Source organism: Moschus berezovskii, chromosome 22 (genome assembly GCF_049115385.1).
Source record: "Moschus berezovskii isolate FMDL1 chromosome 22, NW_MosBer_1.0, whole genome shotgun sequence".
Classification (NCBI taxonomy): domain Eukaryota; kingdom Metazoa; phylum Chordata; class Mammalia; order Artiodactyla; family Moschidae; genus Moschus; species Moschus berezovskii.
Window position 1 is genome coordinate 4,035,686 of NC_142481.1, and position 23,739 is coordinate 4,059,424.

At 49.3% G+C, this 23,739-nt stretch overlaps 1 protein-coding gene across 3 annotated transcripts; it reads left to right on the forward strand.

Moving 5' to 3' along the window:
* The first annotated feature begins 1,919 nt into the window (after window positions 1-1,919).
* NLRP12 (NLR family pyrin domain containing 12) lies at window positions 1,920-23,321 on the forward strand. Of its 3 annotated transcripts, XM_055411319.2 has the most exons (10): window positions 1,920-2,317; window positions 3,254-3,334; window positions 4,669-6,352; window positions 9,901-10,071; window positions 11,284-11,454; window positions 14,131-14,301; window positions 15,951-16,121; window positions 17,237-17,407; window positions 20,313-20,483; window positions 20,946-23,319. In XM_055411319.2, the coding sequence occupies exons 1-10, from the start codon at window positions 2,029-2,031 to the stop codon at window positions 21,031-21,033; spliced, it is 3,168 nt and encodes a 1,055-aa protein (XP_055267294.2). In that variant the 5' UTR covers window positions 1,920-2,028; the 3' UTR covers window positions 21,034-23,319. The 3 variants fall into 3 exon arrangements, with proteins under 3 accessions (XP_055267294.2, XP_055267296.2, XP_088686322.1); XM_055411321.2 differs by lacking the exon at window positions 20,313-20,483 and having other exon boundaries at window positions 20,946-23,321; XM_088830196.1 differs by lacking the exon at window positions 17,237-17,407 and having other exon boundaries at window positions 20,946-23,321.
* Window positions 23,322-23,739: the final 418 nt, after the last annotated feature.

Consider the following 23,739-nt stretch of genomic DNA (forward strand, 5'->3'; position numbering starts at 1 on the left):
AAGTGAGAACAGAATGACTAAAGCATGTCGCAAGTACGCGTCAGAGCCACGCACCTCGGCTCCGAAGTCCCCAGTGTGCGTGGGCCGTGGGAGCATTCCGCTGTGTCCTATTTCTTCACTCCCTCACCAAGCCGCTGAAGGTGAGGGTGAAGCTTCGAAAGCTCCTCCAGGCTCTCACTTGGCCAGAAAAGCCCCAGGGCGAGGGGTTGGGGGAGAGGAATGTGAAGACCGCAGAGGGTGTCCACATTGCATCACTGTCCCTGGAAAGACGTAGAAACCAAAGCATTTCCCCAAAACCCCTTCTTCACCTTGTTGCCATGTTCAAAACCACTCACTGGCTCCCTGAACATCCTTGGTGGAACAGCAGATACGGGGCTTCCCAGGTGGCTCTAGTGGTAAAGAACCTGCCTTCCGATGCTGGAGATACAAGAGATTGGGTTCAATCCCTGGGTCAGGAAGATCCCCTGGAAGAGGGCACGGCAAACCCCTCCAGCATTCTTGCCTGGATAATCCCATGGACAGAGGAGTCTGGTGGGCTACAGTCCATAGGGCCGCAAAGAGTCAGACACGACTGAAGTGACTTAGCATGCAGGCATGCACAGTGGATAAGAATCTGCTTGCCAGTGCAGGGGACATGGGTTTGATCCCTGGTCAGTGAAGGTCCCGTGTACCATGGAACAACTAAGCCCATGTGCCACAACTACTGACCATCCATCGCCCGAGAGCCTCTGCTCCACAACAAGAAGCCACCGTGATGAGCAGCCTGAGAACCACAAGGAAGAACAGCCCCCACTCGCCACAACTAGAGAAAACCCACGCATAGCAATGAAAACTCGGCACAGCCAAAAATAAATAAATAAACCTTTAAAAACAAAAAAAGAACATCCATTTATAAGATCCTTCCTTTCCTCCTCATCCAACCTAAATCTTTCCCCAGCATTAACACCTGACAGCTATTTGAGCTACATCCTTCTCCAGACTGCATCTTCTTTGGGGTGGGGGGTGGGAGGTGCACTGCGTGGGGTCTTCATTGTGGCAGGCTGACTCCAGAGTCTGTGGGCTTAGTTCCCCCAGCAGGGATCATACCCACACCCGCTGCCCTTGGAAGAGGGATTCTGAACCACGGGATCACTAGGGAAGTCCCGACTATGCCCTTTTCATTCATCCCAGGGCAGCTTCCTGGTCTGAAGGAGATGAGATGTCTGCCTCTGCCCTCCTTCAGCTGTGTGGCGCTGGAGAATCCATGTCCCCCTCTGAGCTTCCGTCTCACTCATCAATACCTGGAAGAGAAATTTGCTCACCTTCACCCACATCTCATGGTCGCATTTGCTCCCATGACATCGGTTAACGCAAGCGATAATCCAAGTCCGATATCACAGGAAAGGAGGTCTAATTCTCCGTGAGGAAGCATGCGTCCTAAGTTGCCTCAGTCATGGCCCACTCTGTGCGACCCCATGGACTGTAGCCCACCAGGCTCCTCTGCCCATGGGATTCTCCAGACAAGAATACTCAAGTGGGTTGCCATGCCCTCCTCCAGAGGATCTTCCCGACCCCGGGATCGAACCCACCTCTCTTATGTCTCCTGCATTGGCAGGTGAGCTCTTTACCACTAAGCACCACTAGGAAAACATCCCCCCAACCCCAAGGGCAGGAACTATTTTGATAACGATCTACCTCGGACACAGTAAGGCAAGGAAGACAGTAGGCAGGACAAGGAGTGTTTGGTCTAGGGAGTGGGGAAGAAGGGAGAGAAGTGAAAGTTCTTTCCCACTACGACTCAAGGCCTCCTGCCATTTCCCAATCTGTCTCCACTTCTTCCTCTTCAAAGTGGACCAGTTGGTGAGGTGGGGGTGTGGTGGGGAGGGGTGGGAAGGAATGGAAGGGGGAGGAGGCGCTATTTCAACAGAAGGACAGTCCGGGTGTTCACATCTCTGCCTGTGGATATCAGCTCTGTGCACGTGGACTCGCTCCTCCTGGGTATAGAAATACCCCTCCAGCCTCTCTTCCTGGAGGGCCCACAGCGCCCCCATGTCCCCAGCCCCGCTCAGGAGTGACCTGGGTCGCCTCTGCACCTACTTGGAGGAACTGGAGGCCATGGAGCTGAAGAAGTTCAAGTTATACCTGGGGACTGCGACAGAAATGAGGGAGGGCAAGATCCCCTGGGGGCGGATGGAGCCGGCGGGCCCCCTGGAAATGGCCCAGCTGCTGGCGGCTCATTTCGGGCCGCGGGAGGCCTGGCTGCTGGCCCTCCGTGTCTTTCAGCGGATCAACAGGAAGGACCTGTGGGAGAGAGGCCAGAGAGAAGACCAAGGGAGGGGTAAGGAGGTGGTGACGCCCGGGCTGAGGCTGCCACCAATTCCCTTCTTTTGTTTTCTTGTTTATTGGTTTTTTTTTTTTAAGATTTTTCTGCTGCTTCCTGTTTTAAAAATTAATTAATTTATTTGACTGCTGCTGCTGCTAAGTCACTTCAGTCGTGTCCGACTCTGTGCGACCCCATAGACAGCAGCCCACCAGCCTGGTCTTAACTGTGGCATGTGAGGTCCTCTTTGTAGCATGCCGGTTTCTCTCTCTAGTTGCCTGGAGGCATGTGAAATCTTAGTTCCCCCACCGGGAATTGAACCTGTGCCCCTTGCATTGGAAGGCAGATTCTTAATCACTGGACCACTAGAGAAGATCCCCCCTTCTCCTTCCTGATGATTGCTGGGCCCCCAAGACTTGGCTCTAGCCCATCCCCCTGGCCTTTGTTCAAGCTGCCTGGAGTACCTCCCTCTATCTTCTTCTCCTGGAAAACTCCTATGTATCCATCAGAACCCTGAAGGCACTACCTTTTCTGTGATTCCTTTACTCATTTTCTCCCTTCCCCTGCTCATCATCTTCAATCACTCTGGCTGGCTTGGCAACCCCACTTTTCATACTAAATGCTTAATAAATATATATGTTAGAGTCCATGAAAGAATAGAAGATGTTCAATAAATAAATATCGAATCAAAAAATATGCTAAGTACGCATGTATAAAAGACATGTCAAAGAACGCGACTTTGTGGTCTGGGGCTGAAGGGGAGGAGGAATCCAAGCCAACTCAGAATGCCCTGGCTGAGGGATTAATCACATGGATGGAGGTGCCAATCACTACGATCGATACCCACGTGGGCAGTGAGTTATTACCATGTAGACAGTTTGATGTAATGGAAGTTACTTTCGTGGAGGGCTAGTCAGATACATGCCAGCTGACCTGGCAAAATTTCTCTTCCAGACGCTCCACCTGTTGGCCCACCCTCACTGGGCAGCGAGCCAGCAAGTTCTCTGGACGTCTTGCCCGCCGCTCCAAGAAAAGGTGAGCCACGAGCCATGTAAGCTGGTGCAGCCTCTATGGAAAACAGCATGGAGGGTCCTCAGAAAACTAGAATTACCGTATGATCCAGCAATCCCACTCTCGGGCATATACCCGAACAAAACTCTAATTTAAAAGGATACATACACCCTTTTGCTCACAGCAGCACTATTCTCAATAGCCAAGACGTGGGAATGACCTAAATGCCCGTCGACAGTTGAATGGATAAAGATATATATATATATATATATATATATATATATATATATAATGTCTTCTTTATCCATTCCAGCCTGAAGAAGCTGGAATGCTATTCAGCCATGAGAATGAAATCATGCCATTTGCAGCAACACAGATGCAACTAGAGATTATCGTACTAGGTGAAGTCAGAAAGACAAATAGCATATGACATCACTTATGTGTAGAATCTAAAATATGGTGCAAATGAACCTATCCACCAAACAGACTCACAGACCTAGAGAACAGACTCCTCATTGCCAAGGGGGAGGGAAGGACTAGTTTTGGATTAGCGGATACAAACTATTCTATATAGGATGGATAAATGAAGTATATTCAATATCCTGTGATAAATCATAATGGAAAATAATATTTAGAAAAAGAATGTCTATATGTGTATAAGTGAGTCATTTTGCTGTTCAGCAGAGATTGGTACAACATTGTAAAATAAATCAACTATCGCTACACGTGTGCTCAGTCACGTTTGACTCTTTCGAGACCCCGTGGACTGCAGCACCCCAGGGTCCTCTGTCCATAGTATTTCCCAGGCAAGAATACTGGAGTGGGTTGCCATTTCCTTCTCCAGGGAATCTTCCCAAGCCAGAGACTGAACCCGCTTCTCCTGCACTGGCAGGCAGATTCTTTACCACTGGGCCACCTATTAACGTGAAGTGTGAAAGTCGCTCAGTTGTGTCTGACTCTTTGTGACCCTATGAACTGTAGCCTGCCAGGTTCCTCTGTCCGTGGAATTCTCCAGGCCAGAATACTGGAGTGGGTAGCTCTCCCCTTCTCCAGGGCATCTTCCCAACCCAAGGATCGAACCCAGGTCTCCAGCATTACAGGCGGATTCTTTACCATCTGAGCCACCTGGGAAGTTAAAAAAAAAAAAGAATAATTCCCATGTTGATGCTTCTGCTTCCCACAAGGAGGCAAGATCTGTGTTGTTGTACCAAAGTACCCAAGTTCCCAGGCTCCATCTAGAAAACACTTCCAAGGTCATCGCAAAGCAGATAGGTCACTAGGCCATGGTTTGCGTTAATGCATGCATTCATCAAAGGCTGCTGACCAATCTTCCACGGTCCTTCATTCCTCTCCATTAGATCCCCAGGAAACCTACAGGGACTATGTCCGCAGGAAATTCCGGCTGATGGAAGACCGCAACGCGCGCCTGGGGGAGTGCGTCAACCTCAGCCACCGGTACACGCGGCTCCTCCTGGCGAAGGAACACTCCAGCCCCAGAGGGACCCAGCAGAAGCTCTTGGACACGGGCCGGGGACACGCAGGGACCGCCGGCCAGCCGGCCAGCCTCATCCAGATTGAGGCCCTCTTCGAGCCGGATGAAGAGCGCCCGGAGCCCCCGCGCACTGTGGTCCTGCAGGGCGCGGCGGGCATGGGCAAATCCATGCTGGCCCACAAAGTGATGCTCGACTGGGCCGACGGGAAGCTTTTCCAAGAGAGGTTCGACTACATCTGCTACATCAACTGCCGGGAGATGAACCGGGGCACCGAGGAGCACAGCGCGCGAGACCTCCTGGCCGGCTGCTGGCCCGAACCCTGCGCTCCTCTCCAGGAGCTCGTCCGCGTGCCTGAGCGTCTCCTCATCATCATGGACGGCTTTGACGAGCTCAGACCCTCCTTCCACGACCCGCAGGGCCCCTGGTGCCTCTGCTGGGAGAAGAAAGCGCCCGCGGAGGTCCTCCTGGGCAGCCTGATGCGTAAGAAGCTCCTGCCCGAGCTGTCTCTGCTCATCACTACGCGGCCCACTGCTCTGGCCAAGCTCCAGTGCGCGCTCGAGCATCCCAGGCACGTGGAGATCCTGGGCTTCTCCGAGGCGGAGCGCAAGGAGTACTTCTACAGGTACTTCTACGACGGGGAGCAGGCCGGCCAGGTCCTCAGCTTCGTGAGGGACGACGAGCCCCTCTTCACGCTGTGTTTCGTCCCCATGGTGTGCTGGGTGGTCTGCACCTGCCTCAAGCAGCAGCTGGAGGGCGGGGGGCTCTTACGACGGAGGTCGAGGACCACGACGGCCGTGTACCTGCTCTACCTCCTGAGTCTGATGCAACCCAAGCCGGGGACCCCCACCCTGCCATCCCCGCCCAACCGCAGGGGGCTGTGTGCCCTGGCGGCCCACGGCCTCTGGGAACAGAAGATCCTCTTTGCAGAGCGCGACCTCCGGGAGCACGGCCTGGACGCGGCCGACGTCTCTTCCTTTCTCAACATGAACATCTTCCAGAAGGACATCAACTGCGAGACGCTCTACAGTTTCATCCACCTGAGTTTCCAGGAGTTCTTCGCGGCCATGCACTACGTCTTGGATGATGGAGCGAGCGGGTCCAGCCCCGAGCGGGACCTCAGCAGGTTGCTGACCGAGTACTCCTTCTCCGAGAGGAGCTTCTTAGCCCTCACGGTCCGTTTCCTGTTTGGACTCCTGAACGAGGAGACCGGGAGCTACCTGGAGAAGACGCTGGGCTGGAAGGTCTCGCCTGGCATCAAGACCGAGCTGCTCGAGTGGATCCACCGCAAGGCTCGCAGCGAGGGGTCCACCCTGAAGCAGGGCGCCCTGGAGGTCTTCGGCTGCCTGTACGAGCTCCAGGAGGAGGAATTCATCCAACAAGCCCTCAGCCACTTCGAGGTGGTCGTGGTCAACAACATCACCACGAAGATGGAGCACATGGTGTCTTCCTTCTGTGTGAAGAGCTGCAGGAAAGCCGAGGTGCTGCACCTGTTCGGGGCCGCCTACCAAGCTGTCGGAGAAGGTGGGCTGAGGTGGCCCCTGGCAACGTCGTAAGTATTTGCTGGGGCTCGCTCCCCGAGTTCATGCCCTTAGCCAAGTTCACGTTCTCAAAGCGGGTGACTTTTTGTCCCCATCCTAGGAGACATTTGGCAATATGTGGAGAAGGATTTCACTTTCAGTTAGGGGAGATCAGACAGACGCTAGGCGTCTAGTGGGTGGAGGTCAGGGATGCTGCAAAAATATCCTACAACGCACAAGACAGCCTCCATCACTAAGAACGATTTGACTCCAAAGTGTCAACAGTGCCCAGGTCGTTTTCTTGTTCTTAAACAAGAACAAAAACACTAACAGTTGCTCAGTTGTATCCAACTCTTTGCAACCCCATGGACTATAGCCCGCCAAGCTCCTCGGTCCATGGGATTCTCCAGGCAAGAATACTGGAGTGGGTTGCCATGCCCTGCTTCAGGGGATCTTTCTGACCCAGGGATGGAACCCAGGTCTCATGCATTGGTAGGTGGATTCTTTACCACTGAGCCACCAGGGAAGCACTAAGCAATACTTATCAGGACTAAATAGCGGCCCATGTCAAGGAGAATGTATCCAATCAACAAATATTATCCAGGACCTTATATCTGTGGACTGCGCACTCTTTTTTCAGGTTTTTTTTTCCTTGACCTCGGCCTGCCAGGCTTAGGGGATCTTAGTTCCCTGAGCAGGGATGGAGCCTGGGCCCCTGACAGTGACAGCACACGGTCCTAAGCCCTAGACCTCCATGGAATTCCCAGTGAGTTTCTAAACTTATTCGATGGTCTTTTTTTTTTTTTTCCTTAAAAATTTTTTCACATTGAGGTGTAGTTGATTGCCAATGCTGTGTTGGTTTCTGGTGTACGGCAAAGTGACTCAGATATGTAATACATGTGTATACTTTCTCAGATTCTTTTCCATTATGAGTTATTACAAGATGTTGAGTGTAGTTCTCTGTGCTATACAGTCAGTAGGTGCTTGTTGCTGGGTATTTTTTTTAATAGATTGAAGACAGTGTGAATAAGCCAGCCAGTGCCCCTAACAGAGCAAATATCCAATGGAGAAGGAAGATAGACAAAGAATAGTAAAGAAATAAATAGGCACATGAAATGAAATTGATGATTATGGTAGTTGCAAACAGAGTTACATTACGAAGAAAGTAAAACCAGGTAATATTATATAACAGACAGTGACTTGGAGGGGGAAGGGCAATATGAAAAGAGGTTGTCAGTGAAGGAAACTCTGAGAAGTGACATTCTTTGTGTGTATTTGGCTAGGACTTTGTTTTGCTTTGGGTTCCCTGAGGAGTCACCTTAGAAGCAAAGATTGCTGCCTAAGTGGAGTGGAAAGGAAACATTCTTGTTTCTTCTCCTCTCTTAGGTTGTGAAACGGGGGGCTTATAAATTAGACTTACAAAAGACAGATTCACAAGCTAAATATATATATATATATATATATAAATTTATTGGCAGGTTCGTTCCCATTTACACGTGGATGGACCCAGAAATGAGTAACCCAAAGGGATCCTTAGAATTTGGGCTTATGCATATATATATATATGGAATCTAGAGAGACACTACTGATGAACCTATTTGCAGAGCAGCAATGGAGACACAGGCAGACAAAGAGAGCAGACTTGTGGACACAGAGGGGGAAGGAGGGGGTGGGCGGAATTGAGAGAGGAGCGTGGAAACATACATTGCCACGTGTAAAATGAACAGCCGGTGGGAGTTTCCTGTCTGACTCGGGAGCTCAACCCGGTGCTCTATGACAACCGAGAGGGGTGGGGTGGGGCGGGCGACGGGAGAGAGGTTCAGGAGGGAGGGGACACACACGTACCTGGGGCTGATTCATGTTGGTGTACGGCAGAAAGTAACACAACGTTGTAAGCAATTATCGTCCAATTAAAAAGCAAAAAGAATTTGGGCTTATGTACAGACTTAACTAAAGAACAATACGTTTTCAGGGCTGTGACGAGACAAAAGAAAAGGGTTTTGAGCGTCCGGTGCAGCAAACTGTGGAAAGGCAAATACGTGGGAAAACGGATGAGTAATCGTTTGTGCAGCCTCACAGTGGTTTCATCAGCTTTGGAGCTGCAGGGGGAGAAGAATCCTCTTCCCTCTCAGGGTCTCTGGCTGGGCCTAAGAATCAAATCGACATAAGACAGCGCAACAGGGGGAAACACCCAAACTTTACTGAAGAGAATGAAGGCCGGAAAAGCAGGTGATGCTGCTGGCCTGGGGCCCACACTTGAGAACCACAAGTACAGATGAAAGGCTTTGAAGGGCTCCCTGGGGCTTGCCCTGGTGGTCCAGTTGTTAAGACTCCGCGCTTCTGCCGCAGGGGGCGCGGGTTCAGTCCTTGGTTGGAAAGTAGATCCCCCATGCTGCATGGCACGGTCAAAATAAATACATCAATAGATTTAAAGAGCTCCCTGATAGTAACTAAATCAACAAGGAGCAGAGCTGTATGGTTTTCTGCCCTCTCTGAGTTGCTTGCTAATGCTTTTGAAAAAAAAAAAAAAGTTACAATGGAATATTTCAAATATACACAGAATATATAGATGAAGATGAATATATATATATATATTTGGGGGGATTATTTCTGCTAGAGTTGTGGGATCCTATTTCCCCAACCAGGGATTGAACCTTTGCCCGCTTCCCTCACCATGGCATCATCATTCCTAACAAAATTAACAATTCCTGGGAATTTCCTGGTGGTCCAGTGGTTAGGGGACTTCCCTGGTGGTTCAGACAGTAAAGCGTCTGCCTACAATGCGGGAGACCCGGGTTCAATTCCTGGGTTAGGAAGATCTCCTGGAGAAGGAGATGGCAACCCACTCCAGTACTCTTGCCTGAGAAATCCCATGGGATGGAGGAACCTGGTAGGCTACAGTCCATGGGGTGGCAAAGAGTTTGACACGAATGAGTGACTTCATGTTCACTTTCACTTTCCAGTGGTTAGGGCTTCCCACTGTCACTGTGAAGGGCCGGGAATTCCTGTGAACCCAGGAATCGATCAGCATAGCAAAAAACAAAAACAACCACCAAAAAACACAATTCCTTAATATCTTCTAATACTCAGTTCATGTTCAAATACAGAGCTTCCCTGGTGCGTGCGTGTGTGCTAGGTCGCTTCAGTTGTGTCCGACTGTTTGCGGCCCCATGGACTGTAGCCTGCCAGTCTCCTCTCTCCATGGGAGTCTCCAGGCAAGAATACTGGAGTGGGTTGCCATGCCCTCCTCCAGGGGATTTTCCTGACCCAGGGAGCCAACCTCTGTCTCTTATGTCTCCTGTATTGGCAAGCGGGTTCTTTACCACTAGCGCCGCCTGAGAAGCCCTCAGGCTCAGTGGTAAAGAACCCACCTGCCAAGGCAGGAGACACAGGAGACGTGGGTTCATCCCTGGGTTGGGAAGATGCCCGGGGGGAAGGAAATGCTAACCAACTCCAGTCTTCTTACTGGGAAATTCCACGGACAAATGAGCCTGGCAGGCAAAGAGCGGGAGATGACTGAGCACACACGCAAGGGCCAAACATCTCCATAAACCAATGGTCCTGTCCGTCTTTCCCGCAGCCCCGAGAGGCACATTCTACCCGCCATCTACAGCGAGCAACTGGCTGCCGCCCTCAGCACCAACCCCAGCCTGGTGGAGCTGGCTTTGCACAGCAATGCCCTGGGGAGCCGGGGGGTGAAGCTGCTATGTCAAGGACTCAGACACCCCAACTGCAGACTGCAGAACCTGAGGTGAGTCCAGGCTGGTCTGTGAGCTTCTGGGGACCCTACCGTTCCATCTCAAGGGGCTCCGTCAGAGAGAGCATAGGATGAGACTTCCCTGGTGGTCCAGTGGTTAAGACGTCTGGGTTTAATCCCTGGTTGGGGAGCTAAAATCCTGCAAGCTGTGTGGTGTGGCCAAAGAAAAACACCAAAAAATCTAGGATGATGTTTGCCTGGGCTCCATAACAAAGCACCACAGGCTGGGTGACTTAAATGATGGACTTTGATTTTCTCAAAGTTGTGGAGGCGGGAAGTTCCGGATCAACGCGTCAGCAGGCTTGGTTTCCTCTGAGGCCTCTCTCCTTGCCTTGCAGACGGCCACCTTCTCCCTGTGTCCTCGCAGGGTCTTTCTTCTGTGTGTCTCTGTCCTAATCTCCTCTCCATATAAGGACACCAGTCATAGTGGACCAGGGTCCACCCTAATGACGTTACTTTAACTTAATTACCTTCTTGTAGTGATGGAGAAAAGAAGAGAGAATGGGGACAGGAGGAATAAATTAGGGCTTTGAGATTAAAATATACACACTTTGTTGTTGTTTAGTCGCTGAGTCCCACTCTTTGCGATCCCATGGACTGTAGGCTTGGCAAGAATACTGGAGTGGGTTGCCATTGCCTTCTCCAGGGGATCTTCCCAACCCAGGGATTGAACCCGCATCTCCTGCATTGGCAGGTGGGTTCTTTACCTCTGAGCCACCAGGAAAGCTCACATATAAAATAGATAACAAGGATCTGCTGTAGAGAGCAAGGAACTCTACTCAATATTTTGTAATAACCTATAAAGGGAAAGAATCTGAAATATATATATTCATATATGTATTCATATATATTTTATATATGTGTGTATTCAGTGTAGCTGAATCACCTTGCTTGCTGTATACCGGAAACTAACACAGCATTGTAAATCAACTATGCGTGCTTAATCGCTCAGTTGTGTCCGACTCTTTGTGACCCCGTGGACTACAGCCCACCAGGCTCCTCTGCCCGTGGGATTCTCCAGGCAGGAACACTGGAGTGGGTTGCCATGCCCTCCTCCGGGGGATTTTCCCGACCCAGGGATCGAATCTGCATCTCTCACATCTCTACGTTAGCAGGCGGGTTCTTTACCACAGTGCCACCTGAGAAGCCCCTTCACAAAACAACCCCAAACAAAATCACCAGGCTCTTTTCTTCTTTGCATCCTAGGTTGAAGAGATGCCGAGTTTCCAGCTCCGTCTGCCATGACCTCATGACCGCGCTGATTGCCAACAAGCACTTACTGAGGATGGACCTCAGTGGCAATGACCTGGGGCTGCTGGGTGTGCAGCTGCTTTGCCAGGGGCTCCGGCACCCCAAGTGCAGGCTGCAGGTGGTGCAGTGAGTGTCCCCGTGCCCCCACTCCGGAACACGTCCTTCACCTCTGTGACCTCCTGGAATAAGCTAACACGGGCTTGAAGCATCTCCCCAAATGCCGATCCCCCAACCCCTACCTCGCGTCATGGCTGCCCTTAGACCCGTGACCTGGGATGCCCGCCCCACTGGACTCTTTGCACTTTGTGAGAGTGTGCTGAGTCACTTCAGTCGTGTCCGACTCTGCCACCCCGTGGACTGTAGCCCGCCAGGCTCCTCTGCCCATAGGATTCTCCAGGCAAGAATACTGGAGTGGGTTGCCATTTCCTCCTGCAGGGGATCTTCCCGACCCAGGGTTCGAACCCGCATCTCCTGCTTGGCAGACATATTCTTTACCACTGAGCTCGGATTAGAGCTGCCCTTAGACCCTTGACCTGAGACCCCCGCTCTGGACTCTTTGCATTTTGGAGAACCTGTTTCTGGCCTCTTCTGACCCCACTCACTTCCATATGGTGAGGAGTCCCTGGGGCCACCTGCCCACCCAGAACCCACACCCTATTTATTGACCACATCCTGAGTACTCAGAACCCCAGAGGTCTCCGCGCAAAGATCCTTTTCTTGTGCAACTTCCTTTTTCTGCAGCGCCACTGTTTTTAAAAAATCACCCTGCCTTCCCCCTCTGTCTTCATTACTATTCATAAGAAATCTCCATTTTTTTCCCCATTTTTCAGACTTTTTGTTTTTAAATGTGTACCGTTTCTAAACTCTTTATTGAATTAGTTACAATCTTGCTTCTGTATTGTATTTTTGGTTTTTTGGCCACAAAGCATGTGGAATCTTAGTTCCCTGACCAGGGATCAAACCCAGACCTGCCCCCCCATTGGAAGGTAACCTCTTAACCAGTGGACCTCCAGGGAAGTCCCCCAACACTCTACTCCTGACACTTTTATGTGTGGAGTTATCCCCACACCAAGGCATGTGACGCCAACTAGGTATCCTGGAGTTTAACTTGGTTCTGACACTATCTACCTGGAGATGGCGTCAGAGTAAGCCTTCATGGCCTGGAACCTGTGTCCCCTGTATTGCGAGGCAGGTTTTAACCACTGGACCACTGGGAAAGTCCCATGCTTTTGCTTTTATCACTTAGGAAATTAGAGATTTAGGAACTCTGTGCCAGGAGCCAGAGCAGAGACCAGTGTGTGTGTGTGTATTTTTTTTTTTTACTATTATCTCACTGCCCCTCATCTTATTCCTCCAAATCAACTTCTACTTACCCTTTGAGAACCAGCTCAAATCCTCCCAGAGAGCCTTCCCTCACTGCACACCATTTGCCAAAACTGGGTGAGGAGGCCCCTCCACCAGGATGTTCAACAAACAGTAACTCATGTTGATGGAGCACTGACCATATGTCAGGCTGGTTCAACACCCACTGCGTTTAATAAATTATGTAATCCTCACAGCACCACAGTTCAAAAGCATCAATTCTTCGGTGATCAGCTTTCTTCACAGTCCAACTCTCACATCCATACATGACCACGGGAAAAACCATAGCCTTGACTAGACGGACCTTGGTTGGCAAAGTAATGTCTCTGCTTTTTAATATGGGGTCACAAAGAGTCGGACACGACTGAGCGACTGAACTGAACTGAACTGAACTGAATCCTCACAGCAACCCTCTGAGGCCAGCACAATTATTACCCTTATCTTAGTCAGTGACTTGAGACATGGTGGCACATGTAACAGAAAGCTGAGACCTGATGAAAACTCACTTGAGGGAATTCCCTGGTGGTTCAGTGGTTAGGACTCTATCCTCTCGCTGCCAAGGGTCGGGGTTCAGTTCCTGGTCTGAGAACTAAGGCCCCACAAGCCACTATGGGGTGCAGTTAAACAAACAAGCAAAAAACCCAAAAAACAAAACAAAAAAACTCGCTTGAGGTCAAAGTATGGGGGGTAGGGAACAGGTTGTTGAACCCTTGAGACTCTGCTCTGAACTCTGTGTACACTGCCTCCATGAGACCACCTGTGTGTGTGTGTTAGTGTTAGTTGCTTAGTCGTGTCTAACTCTCTGCAACCTCACAGACTGCAGCCCATCAGGCCCCTCCGTCTATGGGATTCTCCAGGCAACAACAGTGAAGTGGATTGCCATTTCCTTCTCCAAAAGGAACTATAGAAAGAAAGAAAATGAAGTCGCTCAGTCATATCCGACCCTTTGCGACCCCATGGACTGTAGCCTACCAGGCTCCCCCATCCATGGAATTTTCCAGGCAAGAGTACTGGAGTGGGTTGCCATTTCCTTCTCCAGAGACCACCTATACTGGATCATAATTACTCACTCATTTGTCTTATTAGACAGGATTCTCCTATCTGGAAGTCACAAAATCCTGTTTGTCTCTGTAACTTTAGGGACAATTGTAGGTTCGTGTCCAGCTCTTTTGAAACTCCATGGACTGTAGCCCACCAGGTTCCTCTGTCATGGAGTTTCCCAGGACCCAGGAAAGAATACTGGAGTGGGTTACCATTTCCTCCTCCAGGGGTTCTTCCTGACCCAGAGATCGAACCCACATCTCTTGCATTGGCAGGCAGGTTCTTTTCCATTGAGCCACCAGGGAAGCAGTTTGGCTGATTCGATGGGCCAGGGCAGGAACCATCTGGATGTGGTAAAGCAAGATGGCACCCTCTTCAACTCTTCTCTTTCCTTCCAAGGTTGAGGAAGTGTCAGCTGGAGGCTGGGGCCTGCCTGGAGCTCGCCTCTGTGCTCAGCACCAGTCGCCATCTACTGGAGCTGGACCTGACGGGAAATGCACTGGAAGACTCGGGCCTGAGGCTCCTGTGTCAAGGTTTGAGGCACCCGGTCTGTAGGCTGCGGATTTTGTGGTGAGTTCTACCGGTGTCTCTGTGAATCTGACTCCTCTAGGGACCTCATATGGGCTTCACTGTGGCTCAGAGGGTAAAGAATCTGCCTGCAATGCAGGAGACCCAGGTTCAAACCCCGAGTGGGAAATGTCCTCAGGAGAAGGGAATGGCAACCTACTCCAGTATTCTTGTCTGAGAAATCCCATGGACAGAGGAGCCTGGCAGGCTACAGTTCATGGGTTTGCAAAGAGTCAATCACAGCTGAACACACACACACACACACACACAGCTATTTTTAATTTTTTGAGGAACCATCATACTATTTTCCGTAGCCACTGCACCATTTTACACTTTCACCAACAGTGCAAAGAGGTTCCAATTTCTCCACATCCTCACTAACACCTGTTGTTTTCTGTTTTTTGGATAATGTCTATCTGAACGGGTATGAGGTGAGATCTCACTGTGTTTTGACTTGCGTTTTCCTAAGATTAATAGTGAACATTTTTTTTTCACGTGATTTGTGGCCATTTATATGTCTTCTTGGAAGGAAAGTTATGACCAACCTTGATAGCATATTAAAAAGCAGAGACATTACTTTGCCAACAAAGGTCCAACTAGTCAAGGCAATGGTTTTTCCTGTGGTCATGTATGGATGTGAGAGTTGGACTGTGAAGAAAACTGATCGCCGAAGAAGCGATGCTTTTGAACTGTGGTGTTGGAGAAGACTCTTGAGAGTCCCTTATACTGCAAGGAGATCCAACCAGTCCATTCTAAAGGAGATCAATCCTGGGTGTTCATTGGAAGGACTGATGCTAAAGCTGAAACTGCAATACTTTGGCCACCTCATGCGATGAGTTGACTCACTGGAAAAGACTCTGATGCTGGGAAAGGTTGGGGGCGGGAGGAGAAGGGGACGACGGAGAATGAGATGGCTGGATGGCATCACTGACTCTGTGGACATGAGTTTGAGTGTACTCCGGGAGTTGGTGATGGACAGGGAGGCCTGGCGTGCTGTGATTCATGGGGTCGCAGAGAGTCGGACACGACTGAGCAACTGAACTGAACTGAACTGAACTGATATGTCTTCTTTGGAGAAATGTCTATTTAGGCCTTTGGCCATATTTCGAACAAGTTGTTTATTTGAAAACATTGCTTTTAAGATTGGGGGCAGGCATTTGCAGCAACATGGATGGACCTAGAGATTATCATACTAAGCAAAGTCAGTCAGAAAGACAAATGGTATCACTTACACGTGGAATCTAAAATGACACCACTTTTATGTGGAATCCAAAATATGACACAAATAAACTTATCCACGAAACAAGCAGATTCACTGTTGCAGAGAACAGACTTGTGGTTGCAAAGGGGAAGGCAGGGTGGAGGAGGGACGGCCTGGGAGTTTGGGGTTAGCAGATGCTGTTAGAAACTGAACGGATCGACAAGGTCCTGCTGTACAGCACAGGGAACTATATTCAGCATCCTGTGATAGACCATAATGGAAAAGAATATATGTATAACTGAGTCATTTTGCTACACAGCAGGTATTAACAGGGCATTGTAAATCAAGTCTATTGTAATCACATTCTTAAAAAAGATTGGGGGCAGGGAGGATAGCATCAGCATCATACAGGAAACACTCCCAAACATACGGCAAACTGCATTTTCTTCAGGTTGAAGATCTGCCTCCTCACTGATGCTGCGTGTGAAGACCTGGCGTCCACCCTCCGCGTGAACCAGAGCCTGGTGGAGCTGGACCTAAGCCTGAATGACCTGGGGGATCCCGGGGTGCTGCTGCTGTGCGAGGGCCTCAGGCACCCCCAGTGCAAACTCCAGACCCTCCGGTGAGTCCCTGCTTTCCTCACCGCCCTAGGAGTCCAAAGTCACGATTCCTGCCCTCTTGCCTGGGCTCAGGGGGCCGTTTCCCTCCCCTCCTCTCCTAACTTCTAGCTCCATTGGCCTCCTGTCAAAGGTTTTTCTACCACAGGGCCTTTGCCCAAGCAGTTCCTTCTTCCTGGAATGCACTCCTTTTTTTTCTTTTAATATTTATTTTATTTATTATTTATTTATTTAGCTGCCCCCGGGGCCTTACTTGCAGCAGGCAGGATCTTTACTCTTAGTTGCAGCAGGTGGGATCTAGTTTCCTGACTAGGGATCAAACCCAGGCCCCCTGCATTGGTAGCCTGGAGTCTTAGCCACTGGACCAGCAGGGAAGTCCCCCTGAGATGCACTTCTACCCTGATTTTTCCTTTTTTTCACCCTGATAATAGTATCATCTGTTAGAACTCAAAGCAAATTCTTCTTCTTCATGCACACCTTCTCCAACCCCTAGATAAAATTACTTTTAGGATCCTATTTGACCTTATTCTTCTCCTCAGCGTCACTTATCAAAGTGTGTGTGTGTGTGTGTGTGTGTTGTATTCCAGAAGTACAGGAACAACACATTGGGGCAACAGCATGTTCCAATGGCTAGCATAAGTCTGGCTCAGAGATTATGTTTTTAAATGATGGAACAGATGAAAAAACAAAAAAAAAGGAAAATGGGAAATTCCCTGGTGGTCCAGTGGTTAGGACTCTACACTTTCACTGCTGGGGGCTGGGGTTCAATCCCTGTTTGGGGAACTAAGATCCCAGAAGAAAAAAAGCAGCAAGACTGTCAATTTCATCTTGCCCCTCCCCCATTCCCTCTCCCCACCGGTAAACACTAGTTTGTTCTTATATCTGTGAGTCTGCTTCTTCTGCGTAATATTCACTAGTTAATACAGTAGCGTTTTCGACCCCATTAAGCTGCAGACATCTGGGAATTCCCTCGTGGTCCAGTGGTTAGGACTCCGTGCTTTCACTGCCGAGGACCGGGATTCAATCCGTGGTCGAGGAACTAAGATCCAACCTCTCTCTTTACCCAAAAAAACTTCAGAAGGAATGAGCCAGCTCTCTCCTGTGCTTAATGTCTTTCCAGGCTCGGCATTTGCCGGCTCAGCTCTGTGGCCTGTGAGGGTCTCTCTGCTGTGCTTGGGCTCAGCCCCCACCTTGGGGAGCTGGACCTGAGCTTTAATGACCTGGGAGACCGCGGCATGTCCTTGCTGTGTGAGGGGCTGCGACGCCCCACCTGCAGACTCCAGAAACTGTGGTGAGTGGCTGGGAGGCAGGGCTGGGTGTGACGCTGGTCCCTGGTGGCGGCGGCGGGGGCGCACCAAGCATTTTCCTGTCCTGGTCTTTTTTCTGTTGGATGGTTATCCTTCCAACAAGATGCTCAGAGGTGGAAAGAAAAGCTGTGTGAACGAGTCACAGAGTAATTCATCCTCTGGAATACAAACAGAAGATGCTAAAATTGTCAATCCAGTCATTGCTTCTAAACATGTTCTGTAAAACTCCCCTTTTCTCTGGGCATTTACTTGGGCAGATTTATAGCTTTCTGGTAACCTTTATGTAATAAAAATTCAGTCTGGGACTTCCCTGCTGGTCCAGTGTCTAAGGCTCCTCGCTCCCAATGCAGGGGGCCTGAGTTCAATGCCTGGTCAGGGAACTAGATCCCACATGCCTCAATCAAGACCTGCTCCAGTCAAATAAATAACAAATAAATAAATATTTTGTAAAAAATTCAGTCTGGTCCAGAATAAACTTCAGTCAAGTATTAATGAACCTTTCTTCCTTCCCCTTTCTCCCAATACCAGCCCATCCCTTCCTCCCAAAAGACTCAGAATGAGAGGAGGCTGTGTCTATTTTTTAAATTAATTGTGTTAATTAGTTAACTTATTTTTAGCTCTGCTGGGTCTTCATTGCTGTGCGCGGGCTTTTCTCTGGTTGCAGTGAGCGGGGGCTACTCTTTGTTGGAGGGCAAGGGCTTCTCATCGCCTTGGCTTCTCTTCTTGCGAGTCTATGCTGGTGGCTCAGGTGGTCAAGAATCTCGCAGAGGCTCTAGGCAGGCAGGCGTCAGGAGCTGTGACTCCCTGGCTCTAGAGTGCTGACTCAGTACTTGTACTTGCTCCCCGGCACGTGTGATCCACCTGGACCAGGGATCGAACCTGTGTTCCCTCCATGGGCAAGCAGATTCTTAACCACGGGAACGCACCAGGGAAGCCCAGGCTTATCTATTTTTCATTTCCTTCCCTTCGTGAATCTCTTGCTTATCTGGGGCCCTGGGCAACTGGAAACGAAGATGAGGGCTTAGGGACAGCGTGTCTCGCTTTTATTTATGTATTTTTGGCCGCACTAGGGTCTTGGTTGTTTCGAGAGGGCTTCCTCTGGTTGGACTGCACTGGCTTCTCACGGCGGTGGCTTCTCTTTGCAGAGCACAGGCTCTAGAGCGCGGACTCAGTGGTTGTGGCTCTTGGGCTGAGTTGCTCCTCAGCATGTGGGGTCTTCCCAGACCAGGAGTCTGACCCACATCTCTTGCATTGGCAGGTGGAATCTTAACCACTGGACCACCAAGGAAGCCCCATCTCTCCCTTCACTGGTGCAGCTAGGTTCCCTCTGGGATGTCAGTACCACCCCCTCCCAGTCTGGCACGTGTCTCAGTGATACCTCTCTCATGGGGATCGTATGTGTGTTCCCATGGGGACCCCAGAGGAGGTGCTCCTGACGTGGAATGATCTGGGTCAAACTCTTTCCACAATCCCCTCCCCAGCTTTCACCATATGTCCTACTCCTGACCCTTCTGTGCCTGGGTCTTTCTCTTCCATTTTAAGTCCTGAACTGATGCCTTATACCTTGTTTGGAGGCACATATTGCCTCACAGCCTCAGCCAAAGATGAAAATATTCCCATCTAACATCCCAGCTACAACAATACTTTAATAATGCTCCCTGTTTTTACTGCAACAGCATGGAATACAGGAAAGAAACACAATTGGACAGAATAGAAACCAGAGAAAATCAGATGGTGTAGTGTTGGGTGGGGCAGGAAGCAGCCCAAATCATGCTGGTTTCTTTTGGAAAAAAAGAAAAGAAAGATGGGGGAGAGCATTGATCAAGTTGTGTAACTGGAAGTGTAGGTTTCAAGTATGGCTGGATCTAGGCATTCGCATACTTGATCTCCATTATCTTCTCTACTTATTGCTCTATTGGCTCCATTATGAGTTAAGGTTAGCCTTGATCCAACACATGGTCGAAAAATGCCTACAGCTTTATAGATGACTTCTTTTCAGGTGCAAGTTCTGAACAAAAAATCTCTAGGGAAAGCATGATTCTGATTCACTGTTTTGGATAGATCCTGTGCCCAGAGGGAACCACTCGTGATGTCTGGAGACAAGGAAACCAACCAGCTTAGGCTGGACCCTACATCTACTGCTAGAGCTTGTAGACATTAATCCCTGAGATCGGTGTTTCAATGAGAAATTGAGATAGAATTACCAGGAGAAATTCTTGGCTGCAGAATCAGGATATCCATTACAGATGGAGCTATGAATTGAAAAGTCTTTTTTTTTTTCTTTTTTTCTTGTGTTTTGAAAAATCAATTTTTGGGCTTCACTGGTGGCTCAGTGGTAAAGAGTCTGCCTGCCAATGCAGGAGACATGGGTTCGATCCTTGGTCCAAGAAGTCCTCACATGTCAGGGAGCAACTAAGCCCAATCAAGTGCCACAGCTACTGAGCCTCAGCTCGAGAGCCCGTGAGCCACAACTACTGAGCCCACGAGCCGATCCTGCTGAAACCCAAGCTCTGCGATGAGAGAAGCCACCGCAATGAGAAGCCCGAGCACCGCAGCTAGGGAGTAGCCCCTGCTCACCACAACCAAAGCCCACACAGCAACGAAGACGCAGCACAACCAAAAATTAAAAATAAATAAAATTAAAAACTTGAATTTGTATCAGAATATGGTTGCTTTACAAAGTTGCGTTGGTTTCTACTGTACAGCACAGGGGAGTCTCTTTAAAGGCCTTGATGAGACGCTTTCCCTCACCGCCTGGACTGACCTGGCTCTAGTCTACTTCTTCCTTAAACTGATGCCTACAAATGTCACCCTGACTCCCTATGAAGCTGACACTTTTCAGCTCGAACTGCCAACAACGTTGCCGCAATCACTTCTCGTCTTCCCCAGGCTTGACAGCTGCAGCCTCACAGGCAAAGCTTGTGAGGACATTTCTTCTGCCTTGGGCGTCAACCAGACCCTCACAGACCTTTATCTGACCAACAACGCCCTGGGGAACACAGGTGTCAGGCTGCTGTGCGAGAGGCTGAGCCACCCGGGCTGCAAGCTCCGAGTCCTCTGGTGAGAGATGCTCCCTGCCTCTGGAGGAGACGGGGCCCGGGGCTTGGGGTCAGGAGTCCGTGTGCTCAGTCACTCAGTCGTGTCCGACTCTTTGTGACCTCATGGACTGCAGCCCGCCAGGCTCCTCTGTCCCTGGGCTTCTCCAGGCAAGAATACTGGAGTGGGTTGCCATTTCCTCCTCCAGGGGATCTTCCCCAGCCAGGGATCAAACCTGGGTCTTCTGCATTGCAGGCAGATCTTTTACTGTTTGAGCCACCAGGGGAAGCCCTTTCATAAGATGCTAGGGTCTTAAAAATGGGGTGTAGCTTAGAGCAAGCTTATCTCCCAATAGGATTTGATTTACAATGAAAAACTACTTAATGGAATTAACATATTATAACCAAGCAGGATGTTTGAGAGATTTGCTGTAAGGACTAAATGCCACCATAGTGGCCTGGAATATTTCCCATCTTGTGTCCTCAGGTTGTTTGGAATGGACCTGAATAAAATGACCCACCGAAGTGTGGCGGCACTTCGAGTGACAAAACCTTACTTGGACATTGGCTGCTGAGTGGCTGGGCTTCTCCTGGAGTCAGGACAGAAGAGGACTGTCCCAGGACACGTGAATCAACAATGATCTCCGTCTCTTCACTTCCTCAAGAGACAAGATCCTCTGCAGGATAATCTTTGCTGCTTGGGGTCTGTGTGATCGCTGGGCAAGAGGGTGGAATTTTAGTTTGGAGAGTTGGTGCTGTGGAGAGAATTCAGGGCAGGGTCCCAGATGATTCTAGAACAGAAGCACTCAACTGAGGGTGATTTTTGTCAGCCCCCCTCCAACCTCCTCCTTCCCAGGACACCAGGCATTGTCAGAGGACACTGGGCTGGGGAGAATTGTTGGCATCTTGTTAAGTCCTGCTATAAATATTGTAGAAAATAAAACTACACCAACAGTCCTGACTGTGTTAGGAAACTGTTGACCATAATCACCCTCCTTGGCCAGGTCTGCTTGCCTGAGTTTTCTCACAACAGGAGATCCCGATAAGGAACTTGGTGTTGCTTATTGGTTATCCATCTTAAATATAGCAATATATTATCCATCCCAAACTACCCCTTCCCCCCATCCTTCCCCTCTGGCAACCCTAAATTCACAAGCAAGCTGAACTAGGGGTAACCTGACCCACTTAAAGCAATCCCTAGGCTGTCATTAGGGCTTCCCAGGTGGCGCTAGTGTTAAAGAATCCGCTTGCCAATGGAGGAGATGTAAAAGATGCAGGTTTGATCTCTGGGTCAGGAAGATCCCCTGGAGGGCCTGGCAACAGTATTCTTGCCCGGAGAATCCCATGGACAGAGGAGCTTGCCAGTTTACAGCCCATAGGGTCACAAAGATTGAGATATGACTGAAGGGACTCAGCACATACACAGGCTGTCATAAAGCTGAAGGCTAATGAAATTTGTGGGCATAAAAGTTGAGTGCACCTTAAGGTGAAGGTAGGAGTTTTCTGGCTTTGTAGTCAGAACCGTGTCTCCAGCATTGCAGGCGGATTCTTTACTGATGAGCCATTGGGTAAGCCTTAGTTTAAAACTAGCAACACCGGACTCCCAGGATTTAATTACTGGACACTCAATGTTCAGTGGCTGGAGTGGTTTGGGGAGGACTACAGGGCACAACTTCTGAGATGGGATTTCCCGATTATAATGGCCAGGATTTCCCACTACCAATGAGGTATAACATTTAGAAATTGTGAATCACCATTACACACCTGTAACCATATCAACTATATTTTAGATTTCAGAATTACCCAATTATTACCAAGAAAACTTACAAGCTGTATCTGTAAATTCAGTTCTAAGCACAAGAGTCCTTCTGGCAATTGACTTTTCACATTTACTTGTAGGTTAAGCACCTTAGCAGACTGCTAGCCCATTGATTCTAGGATCATAGTTCAGCCCCTTGAACTTCTGAACAAATTCTAAACTTGTATTTAATCCTTAACATTAAGACAAGTCAGTTAACCCAGACTGTTTAGTTGCTAAGTCGTGTCTGGCTCTTTTGGGACCCCATGGACTGTAGCCTGCCAGACACCTGTGTTCACACTTCTCAGGAAAGATGAGTGGGTTACCACTCCCTTCTCCAGGGGACCTTCCCAACCTCTAGGGACTAAACTCAAATCTCTTTATCTCTTGCATTAGCAGTCGGCTCCTTTACTTGAGCCTCCTGGGAAGCCACAGCAGATACAAACTGCTATTGTAGGCAGATTTTTTACCCTCTGAGCATGAGGGAAGGCCTAAATTAACACCATTTATGCCCTTGTACCACGCTGCCAATCTGTGTGGAGTTTGTCAGAAAGCTACAAATTCTGTTTTTAGCCTTGAAGGGTATTTTATGTCCCAGGTACTACTAGCCAAACACTAAAGATGCTCCACTGCGGCTGCAGAGGGATGGTCCGAGGTGAGAGGCAAGCAAAGCTTTATCTGCAGCTCCCCATTGCTCCTTCACATGAGCCATGCTCCCACCCCCATGGTTAAACTCTCACAAAACGAGTTACAGGCTCCTATTTTGGAAACCAGGAATTTCTGGATATGCCTTGTGTGACTTTAGCCCCCAAACCAGGGAGTTATTGCTAGAGCCCTAAAAACTACCTCTAGATCTTAATCCTAAGCAGCATGCAGATCTTTTCCCCACTAGGGATCAAACCCGCACCCCTTACATTTTAAGAGTGGCCTCACCCAATTCATACAAGGGCACCATAACTGAAAAGTTCTTCTGCCTTAGATCCCTGAGGCACCGAGATAGACCCACTTTCCAGCAAGTGCCCAGAAACTCTCCAGTGTTCTAGGGACCAACTTTGGAAATAAATGACTGCAAAAATAAGCAACACAGAATATAGGTATACTCTTTTATTTTATTAAGATTTAAACCAATTGTTATGATCATTTAAATTAAATAACAGGCAGAGCTTTCATGTTGAAAACAAATGGACTGTTGAAAATAAGCAGAGCTTTTAATGCAGCAACATGTTGAACACGGTAGATTACAGACAAAACCCTGGAATTGGAAGTAAAACCCACCACTGACTAAAAGTCTACGGTTGCTGACAGAAGAACCTGACCTAATACAAGGCTGAGTCAGTAATGAAGTCCAGGAGCGGTAAACGCGAGCATATATCGCAGCTTCCAACACTTAAGATGGTTTTCCCAAGCAGGGACGCTCGAAATGGGAGCACTTTCCAGTCACAAGTCGGCAAGCACCCCCATTTTGAGCATCCCGGCCTGGGTT

Excerpts from the sequence above, each read along its gene's own strand:
- NLRP12 (XM_055411319.2), top strand. The coding sequence starts at position 2,029 with ATGTCCCCAGCCCCGCTCAGGAGTGACCTGGGTCGCCTCTGCACCTAC. Across the intron at positions 6,353-9,900 it reads AGGTGGCCCCTGGCAACGTC|CCCCGAGAGGCACATTCTAC; the intron begins GTAAGTATTTGC and ends TCTTTCCCGCAG. Across the intron at positions 16,122-17,236 it reads TGCAAACTCCAGACCCTCCG|GCTCGGCATTTGCCGGCTCA; the intron begins GTGAGTCCCTGC and ends ATGTCTTTCCAG.